At 51.6% G+C, this 15,876-nt stretch overlaps 1 protein-coding gene across 1 annotated transcript in view; it reads left to right on the forward strand.

Annotated features, from left to right (window-relative positions):
- VWF (von Willebrand factor) overlaps positions 1–15,876 on the forward strand; it is a 135,473-nt gene that overhangs the window by 80,121 nt on the left and 39,476 nt on the right. The window contains exons 23-34 of the mRNA XM_004766734.3: positions 2,230–2,370; positions 2,584–2,697; positions 4,112–4,268; positions 5,080–5,238; positions 5,918–6,053; positions 8,102–9,480; positions 10,819–10,935; positions 11,016–11,156; positions 11,421–11,564; positions 14,084–14,248; positions 15,140–15,183; positions 15,483–15,660. Coding sequence (XP_004766791.1) covers positions 2,230–2,370; positions 2,584–2,697; positions 4,112–4,268; positions 5,080–5,238; positions 5,918–6,053; positions 8,102–9,480; positions 10,819–10,935; positions 11,016–11,156; positions 11,421–11,564; positions 14,084–14,248; positions 15,140–15,183; positions 15,483–15,660 — 2,875 coding nt within the window. The remainder of the gene's footprint in view (positions 1–2,229; positions 2,371–2,583; positions 2,698–4,111; positions 4,269–5,079; positions 5,239–5,917; positions 6,054–8,101; positions 9,481–10,818; positions 10,936–11,015; positions 11,157–11,420; positions 11,565–14,083; positions 14,249–15,139; positions 15,184–15,482; positions 15,661–15,876) is intronic.

Raw genomic sequence — 15,876 nt, forward strand, 5'->3', positions numbered from 1 at the left:
TCCCAACCCAGCAAAGAGTTCCTTGACTGGCCATGCTAGGCAGGCAGTTTCTATCCACAGAAGAAGGAAGTGAAAGATCAGATAACAGATTTTCTTAAGTTTTCTTAACTTAAAGAGGCAAACCGATCATGCACACTATTAGGAAAACCCTAGGAAATATTCTGGCGTGTGGCCTTGCCGTGGAGCCATCTACCAGCCCAGTGTGAGAGCTATTTGTAGAACTGCTGATATGCTGCTTTTGTGAAAACGATGGTATTTGTGGCCAGGTTCTGACAGTGTGTTGGGACCTTGTTTTTCTGATGAGCGTGGGACAAGTGCTCTGCATACTCTGGTAGCTGATTTAGTCTTGGGGCCTCTCTGACTGCACCGTTCATTTCAGCCGTCCTGAGGTGAGGCTACGTGGCCCTTATTTCTTGTTGTCGCCTATTCTCTTTCTGGAAAGCATTAACAATTCACACATTCATTTATTCACCAAATCCTTACTAAACTCTCATTGCGTCAAGCATTATTCTGGACACTGTGGATACAGTAGGGAAGAAACCACATGTATATCATACAAACATACACACATACATATATAATATATATTGTTACTATTTGGTGTAATATGTATTATTATAGATACACATATATGTAACTATATATGTATCTACACATCCATACCTGCGTGTGTGTGTGTGTGTGTGTCTGTGTGTGTGTGTGTATGTTTTACGCCTTGTGTTGGTTTCCTATTGCTGCTGTAACAAACTACCACAAACTTAGTGGCTTAAAACAGCAGCATAAATTTATTACCTTAAGGTTCTGGAGGTCAAAAATATAAAACAGATAGGCAGGGCTGCTTTCTCCTGGAGGCTTTAGGAGAGAAACCATTTCCATGCCTTGTCTAGCTTCTAGGGGCCACCCACATTCCTTGGTTTGTGGTCCCATCCTCCATGTTCAAAACCAAGAACACAGCCTCTTCCAGTCTCCCTCTATGTTCCTGTCATCTCACCCTCCTCACTCTGATGCCTTTGCCGCCCCCTTGTAAGACCCTGTGATTATCCCGAGCCTACCTACATTGTCCAGGACCCCCTCTCCATCCCAAGGTCCTTAACCCAAATACATCTACGAAGTTCCTTTTGCCATGTGTGGATTAGGGCATGAACATCTTTGTGGGGGGGGTGTGGTGTTGCCTCTTACAACCCTGGTGGAGATCATATTCTAGTAGGGCTATTATTTTAGCTTGGTTGGTCCGATGAGACCTGAAGGTGACATGAAGAGTCTTCAGGGAAGGGAGGGAGTCATGTAAATATCCAGACAAGAGAGTTCAGGCAGGTGGAATAGCATATGCAAAGGCCCTCCGATGGATGGAGTTTGGAGCATTTAAGCAAGGAGGCCAGTGTGGCTGGAGAGGAGGGACTGGAGTGAGTGGTAGTTTACAAGGACAGGGGCTGTACACTGGAGCCATGAGGCCTTTGTCCAACTGTGAGAACATTCTGCTTACCTGTTCCCCAGTAAGTTCACCCTTGTACCAAACCAAATTCTTCATACTGAAGTGAACTAGAGCAAGTCACATCTCTCTGTGGCAGTCACATCTCTCCTGGCACAGAGAGATGTGACTCTAAATATGTGGCTCTAAATATGTTTCAAGAGCATCACACTTGTTTCTTTTCCAGGCCAGATAGTTCCAGTTCTTTACATAGTCCTTATGCGGTGGTTTCCATTCATTCAGTAACGACTTGTTTGGGACCTGTAGCTGGGCACGTGTGTGCCTGTGGTACGCATGAGGGGTAAACATGGAGACAGATGAGATATGATATGGACTCTGGTGGCATTCAGTATACAGCAGAATTCTGGCCAGCCTGTTCTGGACAGACATTCAGTTGCTCAGATAATGGGCTTGCTTGTCTGCAGTAAAATAGGACCAGAACATTCCCTCTTGGGACCTGCACACTCTCATTGACATAATGTTGAAGCAGCTCCCTCTGCTCGGCCTGTTGCTGGGGAGAGAGATGAACTCTGTTTAGATCTAAGATGGGCTGTGTGAGGAAGCCTGGGAGAGACCACGGTGGGGACGCGGCTTTGTCCATCGCCCTGGTCTGCTCCTGGGTCTCTGTCCTCATCCCTCTCCCTGCCGCTGCTTCCTCTGATGAGCCTGCCTCCTCTGCTGCCCCGAGGAGCCCTCCTTTCCCCAAATCAGAGAGTTTGCCCTGAGGTTTAGGGTGCTCATGACCTCCTCTTGTCTGTCAGGAGCGGGTGTGTGGTCTGTGTGGGAATTTTGATGGCATCCAGAACAATGACTTCACCAGCAGCAGCCTCCAGGTGGAAGAGGACCCCGTGGACTTTGGAAATTCTTGGAAAGTGAACCCGCAGTGTGCCGACACCAGCAAAGTATGTCTGGGCTCTCCGCATGGCCTGGACCCCAGAGGCCTGCTTCCCAGAACGTCACCCTACCCCCAGTACTCTCATGGAGGCTGGGGGGGTTGTGGTAGGGTGTGGGGCGGTTTGAATGGCTGGGGTGGCAGGGCTGGCCAGGAGGGTCTCAGGGATCCTTCTGGGTTGATGGTTGGGGGTCTGTCTGTGTCCTCTTGCCCTGCCCATCAGGTGCCCCAGGACTCGCCTCCTGCTGTCTGCCATAACAACCTCATGAAGCAGGCGATGGTGGACTCCTCCTGCAGGATCCTCACCAGTGATATTTTCCAGGACTGCAACAGGCTGGTGAGGGCTGGTGGGGAATAGAGGCAAGAGAGCCCTGAGGGTTCGTCCCATGGCTTGGGCCCTTGGAGCATGAGCTTTGCCCTGTGGACGCAACCTCGGAGGCTTAGAAGGGACCTGTATCACGTCAGCTCTCTGGTCCCTTTCTTGGCTTCAGCCTGGGAGACAGAAAGCATGGTGGCTGGTGTAGGAGGAGAGTGACGCCCTGTGAATCATTTCTTCTTCTGCGCAAAGTGTAGCTCTTCTGGGCACCTGTCAGTGTTTCTCCTTGGGCCTTCATCTTAGGGCTTGTCCCCCACCCCCGCCGCCATCCCCCACCCCGCAGGATCTTGTCTCCCGCATGAGAGCCAGGATTTCATCCTCCTGTTCCTGCTGCGTGTCCGGCCTGAGCAGGAACTCTTCTCAGGGCCGATACTCAGGGATTTTTGAGGCCTTGTTGAGACTTCTTTTCGGGTCTTTATCTCAAAGGGTGACAAGCAGTTCCCCCAAGTTGAATTCGTGTTCTGTCTCTGTGTGGGTGCCTGTGTGGGTCCGTGTGTGGTTACGTATGTACGTGCACACAGCCACATACATGCACGCTGCTCTGTGGCACCAACGTGGGAACATCTGGCCGAATTCCTGTACTCGGTGCTCCTTCTCCTGTCCTCTGATTTGTGGTCCCTGAGGATATGGCAAAGCTGGTTTGGGGGGATCCCTGGGCATCTGAGCTGGAGGAATGCCGAGAGCCTGGCAGCCAGGGAAATCGGGATTGTTGGAATGTCTTGGGAACAGTGACCCACTTAGTGTCGTTCCAGTCACAACTACCTTGGAGAAGGCCAGTGTGGGCAGCAGTGTGGGGGGTGGGGGCGAGGAAGGGGGAAGCGGTTTCTGTGGCTGAGGGTGGGTGGGGGGTGGGTAGGCTTGGGGGCAGAGTCCGGGGAGCCCAGGCCGGCCTGGCTGTCCGGGGAGTAGCCCCGCAGCACCGCAGTGAGGCAATGTAAGCAGTCTGATGCGTCTCCTCCTTCGCTTTGCTGAATGGAGGCAAAGGAGGAAGGTGCCAGCTTGTACGTCTTTGTTTCGTGTAGAAACACGCAAATATCCATGAGGTTGGGAGTGGGTTATGGGAATGGCTGACAGGCTGAGCAGGTATGTGGAAAGATGGATCAAAAAGAATGTTCTGAAAAATTCTAAGGCACATTCCATTCTATGAAAGGCCAGCAGCACTCCTGTATCCAACTCTGCTTATTGGAGTCCAGATTAGAACTTGGGAATTATGCCTCTGTACCTACTCCCTGTTTGGGCCCCTGTCCAGCATGTCTCCTTCCAGCCAGAGGCCCCCATTGCCTGACTCTGGCCCCCAGAACATTCTCTCCCAGACCAAGAGCCCGAGTTCCTAAGTTCTGCCCAGGCCGAGGCCCACCCCAAGGTTCCCTTGCAGGTGGACCCTGAGCCATACCTGGACGTTTGCATCTACGACTCCTGCTCTTGCGAGTCCATTGGGGACTGCGCCTGCTTCTGTGACACCATTGCTGCTTACGCCCTTGTGTGTGCCCAGCACGGCAAGGTGGTGGCCTGGAGGACAGCCACATTGTGTCGTGAGTCCTGATGTCCCTCACGATCTTGGACACCCACCCTCCCCACTCATGAGTCTAGACCTTAAAGTGGGGTGTGGGAGGACTCCTTCGTGGGAGAGAAGACAGAGCTCCCGTATGGGGACCGATGGCCGAGGGCTGAGGGGAGTGAGCACATCAAGTGAGTCAGGAGGGACAGGGGGCAGCGACTGAAGACATTAATATCTAGAGAAATTCCAGAAGAGGGAGAAGATGGAGCAGTGATGAAGAGAAGCGGGAAGTCAATGTATTAATTACATTCCGTATATTTTAATTAGATGCCAACGTGAGCAGGCAACGCACACATTTCTATAGAGTCTTCCTCGGGTGGGGGCAGCTGATTGTTTTTATATTGAAAACTGATTGAGAACGTTTGGTTCCTAGTTGGGTGCTTTATTTATCTTTTTAAAGATTCTTTAATTTGATTCTTTTAAAAGAATATTTATTTGAGAGAAGGAGAGTGAGCACGAGCAGGGGGAAGGAGGGAGAAGGGGAAGCAGACTCCCCACTGAGCAGGAAGCCCAATGCAGGACTCAATACCAGGACCCTGGGGCATTATTTTATCCCAAAGCAGATGCTTAACCAACTGAGCCACCCAGACACCCCTGATTAGGTGCTTAAAACATCAACAGCCTCAAATATTAGTGACTGCCCTGGCTGCTTAGTTCCCCACCATCACCATTGCCTCCCCCAGGGCCATGGACCCCACGGGTCTCTCCACCGTCTCTTTGGGGGACTTGGGTGCAGGCCTGGCTTCTCAGGTTGCACAGACTAAGGTTGTGTTCTGTTTCCACAGCCCAGAACTGTGAGGAGAGGAACCTCCACGAGAATGGGTATGAGTGCGAGTGGCGTTATAACAGCTGTGCCCCTGCCTGTCCCATCACGTGCCAGCACCCTGAGCCACTGGCATGCCCTGTGCAGTGTGTTGAAGGCTGCCATGCACACTGCCCTCCAGGTAAGGCACCTGCCCCGTGGTCAGGACTGGCGGGAAGGCTGGGCTGGGCTGTCAGGAAGGGTTCCTCCCCCGGGGGTCCTCCTCTGCCCTGCCCAGCGCTGCCCTGTCCCTGTCCCTGCCACCCTGGGCTCTGCTTCTAGGTGCCCTTTCAATCAAGCCAGGCCAGCCATGGTTTTGTCAGGCTGAGATCCTGCACGGGGCTTGTGCACCCCTATTTATAGGTTTTTCACCGAGAGCATGTTCTGATAGAATGTTCTGCAAGGATGGGAAAGTTCTGCTGCACTGTGGCTGCTGTGTCTGAAAAATTGAATTTTCAGTTTTGTTTAATGTCAGCTCACATTTTAATTTAACTAGTGGCCTGTGGCAACTACTTTAGGGGGTAGCACAGATGTGGAGTAATTAGCTATATTCTTTGCTGGCATGAAATGGCCCTTGGAGAGAAGATTTCATTTGTCTTGAGGCTTGGGTGTGGTGAGAGAGGTTGAAGGAATACCCCTTCCTGGTCTGGCAGAGAGATGAATCAAGGCCCAAAGAAGGAAAGTTCCTCCCTCGGTGGTGAGATGCCCCTTGAGGGAGGAAGGCAGAGCGAGCCTCCAGGACCGGTCCCTGTAGTTAAAACCGAGTCTTCCTTGTGTGAAAGGCGAGAGTTTTGGCTGCTAACAAGGGATGTGTCATGCAGGGAAAATCCTAGATGAGCTTTTGCAGACCTGCATCGACCCTGAAGACTGTCCTGTGTGTGAGGTGGCTGGTCGTCGCTTGGCCCCGGGAAAGAAGATTACCTTGAACCCGGATGACCCTGAGCACTGCCAGATTTGGTAATACAGATCCTCTGGTATTGGAAGGAAAGAGTCTTACTGTCTTCTCTGGGTCCTGCTCAGAGGTGGTTGTGTGGGGATGAACTCTGCTATGTGAATTGAGAAGTTGAATGCTGAGTTTATTTTGTTTCTAGAGTCTGCTTCTCTTTCTTTAAGGACAGGTCCCATTGCTTTGCAAGAAAACACCTCTTAAGAGGCTGGGGTTTTGGGCCTCTTCTCACTTAAGAAAGGTGGTCCTTATTGCTCCTGGAGGTCACATCTAGCCCAAATACAGGTGCCTCTGGGAGTCAAAATTTTTTTTTTTTTTTTTACTCAGAGCCCCAACTGCTCCATGTGACTTAAACCCCTTGGGGCCACAGCTGAGGTCCCCGAATGGGGCTTTCGTGTTTGGGAGGGAAGACACTCATCATGGCACCCCAGGCTCCCACTTGGATTGCCTCTGAGCACTGGCCTTTAGGGAAGTGAGAAGAAGTCCTTAGGGCAGGCTGTGAGCTTTCTGGAGCTCTGCTCCCAAGTTGGGAGCATGTATTCAGACCTCGAGGTATTTAATACCACACCCTGACACTGATGGAACCTTATGGGAACTTGAACTCGAGAACTTAAATTTTCTGGCGAAGGGCTGTGGCCACAGCTGCCAGAATCAGACCCCACCACCGCCATCTGTACAAACAATGGGGAACACTGCCTGGGGTAAATTTTCTAGCAGACACAGGAACCTAGAAAGTCTGTCACTCACACATTGTTGACCAGGGATTGAAGCAATAAATCGTGTGGGCCACAGGGAAGTAGGAATTAACTTCCTGGTAAGATCCTGCCAGCCTACCTTCCCCATGTTGAAACAGAGGCTGTAAGGAATAAAGAAGGGGGTGAACCCAACACTGGTTTGGGGTTCTGAGCCACACAGGCATGAGAGCTTAGAGCCCTCTCCCAACCTCCTTCTGCTGGCCTGTGGGGAGGGGCAGCTGCCAGGGAGCAGACTGTGGCTTCATACAGCTGTGGGTAGTAATTCCAAAGCAGGCTGGGGACATCACCTGGGAGGCAAGCCATGGGGACCCTTCTCAGGGCTCAGGGCACTGTGGCCTCTCAACTTTACTGTGGGTGCTGAAGGCAAGTTGCTTTGAAGGCAGAGTGTACAAGTAGGAGAAGGTCTTTGTGGGTCTGTGGGTTTCTCTCATAGGGCAACTTGGTTTTCACCATGGTCTGGCATACTTTGCCATTTCTAGGACACTGGTGAGGAGTGACCAGAAGGGACTGGAAGCTTGGCCTGGTAGTGTCAGAATTTATGTGAGGGCAAAGGCTCTGCCACAGGCTTGGGGTATGTGCTTGGGGCTGGGCGCAGGGTCTAGGTGCTCCCTAGCACATGACAGGTGCTCACCATGTGGTTGTTGGAGGAATGAAAGAATGAGCCACTGTTTTCCCCCTAATATCTAGACCTTCATGAATACAATTTCCATCTTTATTCTGGGATAAAGTTGGGATTTTGAATCTTTGTTCATCTTCTGAAAATGTTTTCACTCCACTTTTTCCTGTTTTTCTTAAGGCACAATGTATTAAACATGGTACGAAATTAATTCAGCTTAAATTCTGGTACAATAAATACCGTAAAGCATTTATCTTCAATAGGACATTCACATGCCCTGGCCAGCATCAACATTTTAGAGCAGTATTTGTTTTTGGAGACCCTTGCAAGAGAGTTCGGATTACAATTAAATATTTATCCTGCTAGAGGTATAGGTTGAGAAGACATTGACTTTGGATGGCTGTGAGGATGGCCTAGAAGCAAGAAGGGTTCTTTCTTGGGTATGACAAGGGATTAGAGCTTTGGCTTCTAGAATAAAGGGAGGTCTTTGCTGTATGTGCACAGGTGCTCTTTGGGGACCTTTGTTAAAAAATGTTGGGTCCCTTGGGTGGGGAGTGGTCCATGGGAGCCCAGTTCAGGTAGGCCAGGCAGGTTGTTCTACAGGAAGGCTTGGAAGGGTTCTAGATAAGGTCAAGAAGTGCCCAGAGGTTCTCCCTCAGCCATATCTGGTCTTCTCTCTCCACCGCAGTCATTGCAAGGGCGTCAACCTCACCTGTGAGGCCTGCAGGGAGCCTGGAGGCCTCGTGGTGCCCCCCACGGAAGGCCCCGTTGGCTCTCCCACCCCGTATGTGGAGGACACCCCCGAGCCGCCCCTCCACGACTTCTACTGCAGCCGGCTTCTGGACCTGGTTTTCCTGCTAGATGGCTCCTCCAAGCTGTCTGAGGGCGAGTTCCAAGTGCTGAAGGTCTTTGTGGTGGGCATGATGGAGCGTCTGCACATCTCCCAGAAGCGCATCCGCGTGGCCGTGGTGGAGTACCACGACGGCTCCCACGCCTACCTCGAGCTCCAGGACCGGAAGCGGCCCTCAGAGCTGCGGCGCATTGCCAGCCAAGTGAGGTATGTGGGCAGCGAGGTGGCCTCCACCAGCGAGGTCCTCAAGTACACGCTGTTCCAGATCTTCGGCAAGATCGACCGCCCCGAAGCATCCCGCATCGCCCTGCTCCTCATGGCCAGCCAGGAGCCCCCGAAGCTGGCCCGCAATCTGGTCCGCTATGTGCAGGGCCTGAAGAAGAAGAAAGTCATCGTGATCCCCGTGGGCATCGGGCCCCATGTCAACCTCAAGCAGATCCGCAACATCGAGAAGCAGGCCCCCGAGAACAAGGCCTTCGTGCTCAGTGGTGTGGACGAGCTGGAGCAGCGGAGGGACGAGATTATCAGCTACCTGTGTGACCTGGCCCCTGAAGCACCCCGCCCTACCCAGCAGCCCCCTGTGTTGCCAGTCACTGTGGGTCCGGAGCTCTTGGGGGCGCCATCGTCGGGACCCAGAAGGAACTCCATGGTTCTGGATGTGGTGTTCATCCTGGAAGGCTCAGACAAAATTGGAGAGGCCAACTTCAACAAGAGCAGGGACTTCATGGAGGAGGTGATCCGGCGGATGGACGTGAGCCAGGACGGCGTCCATGTCACGGTGCTGCAGTACTCCTACGCCGTGGCCGTGGAGTACACCTTCAGCAAGGCCCAGTCCAAGGGTGAGGTCCTGCAGCACGTGCGGGAGATCCGATTCCGGGGCGGCAACAGGACCAACACCGGGCTGGCCCTGCAGTACCTGTCTGAGCACAGCTTCTCCGTCAACCAGGGGGACCGGGAGCAGGTCCCTAACCTGGTCTACATGGTCACGGGAAACCCCGCCTCTGATGAGATCAAGCGGATGCCTGGAGACATCCAGGTGGTGCCCATCGGAGTGGGCCCTCACGCCAACCCGCAGGAGCTGGAGAGGATTAGCTGGCCCAGTGCCCCCATCCTCATTCAGGACTTTGAAAGGCTCCCCCGAGAGGCCCCTGATTTGGTGCTGCAGAGGTGCTGCTCCGGAGAGGGGCCGCAGCCCCCCATCCCTGTCCCCAGCCCAGGTAGGTGGGCACCTTGCCCTATGTGCGGGCTGCCGAGGGCGGGCGGAGCTGCAGTTCTTGGGTTCTGACCCTGCTTCCCTGCTCTGTGCCTTCAGTCAAACCTGGCCTGTAGAGTGCCTTGTTTCCTCACCTGCCAGCCAGGGGGATGCATCAGTGATCCTTTTGTGGGGGTGGAGGGACATATTTTCTTACTGAGTGTGATTGTAAATTCAAAGGTTACACGAGGCTGTTGTTACAATGTAAACAATGTCAAGGATACAGAATGAAAGATAAAAGTCTTGCTTTATCATGCAGCCTCATCCATACCCAGCCCACTCCTTGCTTTGGAGGTAACCAGTTACATGGGGTGACTCTCAGCTTTGACCACGTGGGGCGGATAAAAGCACTCCTAGTAGCTGGTTATCTTTGGGGCAAGACCAGGAAGTTAGGTGACAGGTTTGAGTTTCAAATTCTGGAACCCTTAGTTTGAAATTCAACTCTTGCCACTTACCAGCTGGTTAATTTGGAACAACTTACTGTTGGTAATAATTTTGGGGTCGCTTTGAGTGAGCATCTATGTGTAATACTCTGCTCATGTGTAAAATGGAGATAACAACAGTGCTTGTAAAATGCTTAGAACAGTACCCAGCACATAGACAAGGGCTCAAAAGCTGATTACCACCAGAGCTATGTGACTGCCTTCGTATCTAAAGCTAATGTCTAATTGGGTCCCAGTTCTTGAGCATAGGAGTGTTCAAGACATTCTTTGGGGTGTTTGAGACTATCCCAGAATAATTAACTTCTTTTTTTCCCCCCAAAGAGCTTTATTGTTTTTTTCTAATTGAAGTGTAATTAACACACAGTATTATATTAGTTTCAAGTGTACCACATAGTGACTCAATAATTCTAGACATTTCTCAGTGCTCATCACGATGAGTGTGCTTTTAATCCCCCGAGAGCACAGAAGTTCGTCCCCCAGCCCTCGGCGGCCACTCCGTCTCCTTTAGCCATCCATCTCCCTGCTGTGCCGCTCTGGTATTTTGCTCAGTTCTAGAAGAGTTGCAGTCTCCAGTTACCGAGGGAGCCGATGTCTCTCGCTTTCATCTCTAGGTATATAAACTGCCTTTGAGTGGACTTGGAGTCTTTCCAATGTGTCCAGACCTGGGGCACGCGTGGGCCTCTCTCGCTCCTCCCCGGCCTGTGTTCTCACTGTGCGGGACCAACAGAGACACCCTCTCCTTCATGGTTCCGCACAGTGGGCAGCATCCTGCTCACCCTTGGATGTACTGGGTGCTGCGGGGGGCCTGGTGCCAGCCCCCCTGCTGGCCCCTGTGTATTCCCCCTCTGCTCTCTTGGCAGACTGCAGCCAGCCCCTGGACGTGGCCCTCCTCCTGGACGGCTCCTCCAGCTTTCCCACTTCTTACTTTGAGGAGATGAAGAGTTTCGCCAAGGCTTTCATTTCCAGAGCTAATATAGGTGAGTGATGTCCCGGGTGGTGCATCCTGGGGGTCCCCACCCGATCCAGAGTGTGATTCCCACATTGTCTTTCCCGCCAGGGCCCCAGCTCACGCAGGTCTCAGTGCTGCAGTATGGGAGCACCACCACTGCTGCCGTGCCGTGGAACGTGGCCTACGAGAAAGCCCATCTCCTGAGCCACGTGGACGTCATGCAACGGGAAGGAGGCCTCAGCCACATCGGTAATCTGCCACAGTGGCCAGGAACTCTATCCGGTCTTAACTCCTGGCATCTGGGACCGAGTGACCTTGGCCGGTCCCTTGGCTCATTGGGCTAGTTTCCTTTCCGGGAAAGCACGCAGGCCTTGCTGCTCTTCCGCATCTCCGCGTGTGTATCCCTTCCTCTGAATTGTTTCCTTCTGACCACCTAAGGATCTGCCATGAGATGGGCTGCCTGACATTCCTGCAGTCGGGACTAACTTGGCGTGGTCTGTTTTCCACCGGCAGGGGGTGCTTTGGACTATGCTGTGCGGTACATCACCTCTGAAGTGCATGGTGCCCGGCCCGGAGCCTCGAAGGCGGTGGTCATCGTTGTCACCGACGTCTCCGCAGATTCGGTGGAGGCTGCAGCCGATGCTGCCACATCCAACCGTAAGTGTCTGGTGTTCAATGCCGAGACTCTCCTGGACCCCTAGAGCACCAAGAGTGGGCCCGGGGGTGGGGGTGCTTCCGGGTGCTTCCGGATGGTTATGAGTGCTACAGAGCCCCCCGTGGCCTGGTTTCAAACAGCAGGAAGTGGCCCAATCCCCGTGTTCCTTGGAAACCTGACAGTAATAAATATGCATCTGTCCTTCATTGATCTTTATGCTTTCTACTGTGACCTATAATTTCTCCACATTTTCCCTGTGCATCCAGGGCTGGGTCAGACTGCCACACCTTTCCTTTCTGAGGTGGTGTCCTTGCTCTGTCCCCACTCTCACCATGTCTGAGGCCAGAGTAACTCATTATGGGGCCGTGGGAACCATCAACCTTAACAGGCATGGGCGGGGTGCTGGTTGGACAAGAGAAAGGAAGCAGCTTCAGGAAAGGGACAGGTGTGGGCATGACCCAGCCTTGGTGCAGCCATGCGAACCTGTGCTGTGAGTGGCTATGGAACATGAGCCAGGGCAGGTGACATCATGCCCAGGGAGGCCCAGGTGAGTGGAATCATGTTAAGTCCTCGCGTGGCCACCTGGAGACCTGTTCATCCTTCAAAACCCTGCTCTGGAGTTGTCTTTGCTCTGATGTCTTCCTAAGAGAGTTCTTTACTCTCTTTTCTGTGTCTCATCTGAACAACTAGCAGGAGCAAGTCACACTGTGTTTGTTGGTTGCATAGCTGTTTCTCACCAAACCTGGGGGTCTTGGAAGGCCAGAGCAACAGCTTGCTTATTTTCCTGTATCTGTGTATGGTGCACAAAAAAGGAGGCCATCTAATGTTTGTTGAATGAATGAAGGGGAGTTTATAAAATTGATTATTTTAGGGAAAAGAACTCTAAAAGGAAAAGGATATACATTTGGGTGATACAATGAGCTGATAAGAATGGAAAAGTTGCTGGTAGAAAATCAGCTCAAACCTTAAGCCAACTGCAAATACCTAGAACTTTCTGGAGAACTGAATTGGGGAATTTCAGGATAGAGACACCACTTCTCTAGTATCATGAATCCCAAGAAAGACTTTCGTCTGGAAGGGAAACAGTTGGAGTCTGGGAGAAAAAGACATGCTCTAGGGAAAGTCATTTAACTGTTCAGAGCCTCAGTTTTTCTTCAGTCAATGGGCACGTACATACTCTGGGCTCAGGCCTGTGACGTTTTCTCATCTCTTCTTACACGCATGCCCTGGCTGGTCTCATTCAGTGTCATGCGTCTAAAGCCATTCATACACCACTGACCTCAATATTCCTGTCTCCCATCTGGATCTCTTGCCTCAACTCCATCTTGATGTTCTAAAGAGAAACTCATCATAAACCAAATTCACATCTGAATCTCCTTCCATAGGTTTTCCCATCTTAGACAATGGCAGCTCTGTCCTTTAGCTGCTCAGACGAAAACCTCAGCATCTGGGATTCCTCCTTCTCTCTGAGACCCCTGTCCGATCCATTTACAAACTATAGCTCTGCCTTCAGAATAGATTGAGAATCCCACCCTGCCAGACCACGCCCACCACTGCCCCCTCTGTCTTCCACCTGGACTGTTGTAAGAGCTTTCTGATGGAACCCCAGCTGCTGCCCCCTGTAGTTCATCATCAACATAGCAGCTATAGGGACCCTTTAAAAATGGGTCATCCCAGGGGCTCTTGGGTGGCTCAGTCGGTTAAGGGCCCAACTTTTGATTTCAGCACAGGTCATGATCTCAGGGTTGTGGGATCGAGCCCCATGTCTGGCGCCATGCTCAGTGCAGAGTCTGCTTGAGATTCTCTCTCTCCCTCTCCTACCCCTCTCCTGCCCCTCCCCCCTCTAAAATAAACAAATCTTGAAAAAACTTGGTCAGCCCATGTCACTCCTCAGCTCCATAGTCTTGGCTGGCTTCTCATTTCATTCAGAGAACATGTTATGTCCTTATGTGTCGTATGAAGCTTTGCATGGTCTGTGCCCCACTCCCTCTCTTACTCGCTCTGCTCCCACCACCCCAGAACATGCACTCATACTTGCGCTCACTCTTCCCTCTGCTTGGGATATTCTCGAGGCTCCTTCAGTCCTTACTTCAGGTCTGGTCTCTTCACCAAATGCTTCTCCAGCCACCTTGCGAGAAACAGTAATTCCCACTCCTACCCCTGGGCACTCCCATTCTCATATCCCATTTTGTTTTTCTCCTAAGCACTCATACGTATCTGAAACACGGGGTACTTACTTATTTTTGGGTTTGGCGTCTGTCTCTGCCCAGTGTGAGGTCCATAAAGACAGGGACTTCATCTGCTCAGCTCACTGCATCCCCATTGTTTAGAATCGTGCCTGACAGAGTGGCGTCATTAATGTTGGTTGACTGACTGAATGTCTTGTTCCCAGGGTCAGTTTATGTGACCCATCTGGAAAACACAAGGCTCTGTACAGATGTTGGGTACAGCTGTCCATTTGGGTCCCAGCTGACCAAAGCAGATTGACACAGACCCTTTCTCGTTCCTCTGCTAACCCCAGGAGTGACTGTGTTTCCCATTGGAATTGGGGATCGGTATGATGAGGCCCAGCTTAGGAGGCTGGCAGGCCCAAACGCTGGCTCCAATGTGCTGAGGCTCCAGCGAATCGAAGACCTTTCCACCATGGCCACCCTGGGAAATTCCTTCTTCCACAAGCTGTGCTCTGGTGAGTCTCCTCATGCTTTTCTTACCCCCTCGTAACACAAAAACAAAACCCATTCTAAAGACCTGAGGTTGGCCAGGTAGGCTCTGGCCTTGATCAAGACTGCTACATAGACCAGGACCTTTAAGTCCCTGCTCATGGAAAGTTCATACGACAAATGCCCAAGGGCTACCAGAAAGTTTTCTGGGCATAGCCCTCCTCCCGTCCTAACTGTCCATCAAGACTTCAGCAGAGACAGCCCATGCTTACTGGCGCAGTGATCTTAGACAAAGAAGTGTAAGACAAAAGCAGGGAAACCCAGCACCCCACAGACCAGGGTCTTCTTCCCCACTCTCTATATTCACCCTCAGCACGTGTATACAGGGCCTTAGGGAAAGCGCAAAGTAAAATCTAATATCAAAGTACCATAGTTTATACTGACTTAGTTAGATTTTTTTTTCATATGTGATTTTTTTTTTCTTTTGCCTGTTTTTATTTATTTTCCTAAAGTAGCTAGATGTGAGTTAATACCTACTACAGAGTTATTGCCCTTTTCTGCTGGAAGATACCTCTCCTGGCAGGACTCTTAAAGATCTCTTTCAGATTTGGGAGGATCTTACCTCATTTCCTCCCTTTTTCCCTCACTAGGCCCTGATCTACATATGAAATGGGAAAAGGAGATACTGACCATGAGAGGCTTCATGCACTGTAGGGATTTCTGTGTTCTTGATATTGTTAGCACCATAATTATTAAGAACCACAAAGTATGTAGGGGAAAAACCGCAGGGCCAGCCGGTGGACCAGCATCCCATGGTTAAACCCACTAAATCCTTTGCGGAGTGAAGCCCACTTCATGGACGAGCCCAGGATGAGCATAATGGGTGGAAATTCAGATCTTATTTGTGTCTGTTTCAGGGTTCGTTAGAGTTTGCGTGGATGAGGATGGGAATGAGAAGAGGGTGAGTTCTTTTCAGCTGACTAAAGAAAGATCGGGAATGAGTATTTGGGGTGCTTTTGCCCCCTTGTTCCTCTATCTTGGTTCCATTCTTCCTCTTACCATTATGTCCTGCTTGTCTGGTGTGTGTGTGTGGACGGGTGGTTTCCACCTTTAAATCTTGTGTTCTGCATCCTTGCTGTTTGGGCTCATGTCCACATCCTAGTCTCTGTGTCCTCAGAGAGGGTCAGTTGCCCAGTTGATGGGCTTAGGGCTGGACTGGCTCAGCCAATGCCTTCCTGAATCTGCTTCTCTCTTCTGCAGCCTGGGGATGTCTGGACCTTGCCAGACCAGTGCCACACAGTGACTTGCCTGCCAGATGGCCAGACCTTGCTGAAGAGTCATCGGGTCAACTGTGACCGGGGGCCGAGACCCTCATGCCCCAATGGCCAGCCCCCTCTCAGGGTGGAGGAGACCTGTGGCTGCCGCTGGACCTGCCCCTGTAAGTCCATTGCTTCAACCAGCCTGGACGGTGTTATAAGGGCTGTGCTTTTAGCATGGCTGTGCAGAAATGGAGACCAGAAGCCCTTTCCCTCCTAACTACATGCAGCGTGTGCCCTTCACCTGTGTTCCCTCCCCCTTGTGTCCTTGGACGTATTTTTCATTCAGTCCCAGGGATCACTGTTCTCCTTCTGTATCTTTGAAAAGCATTCCCCCA

Source organism: Mustela putorius, unplaced genomic scaffold (genome assembly GCF_011764305.1).
Source record: "Mustela putorius furo isolate JIRA1106 unplaced genomic scaffold, ASM1176430v1.1 tig00003988_pilon_pilon_pilon, whole genome shotgun sequence".
NCBI classification, from domain to species: Eukaryota; Metazoa; Chordata; class Mammalia; order Carnivora; family Mustelidae; genus Mustela; species Mustela putorius.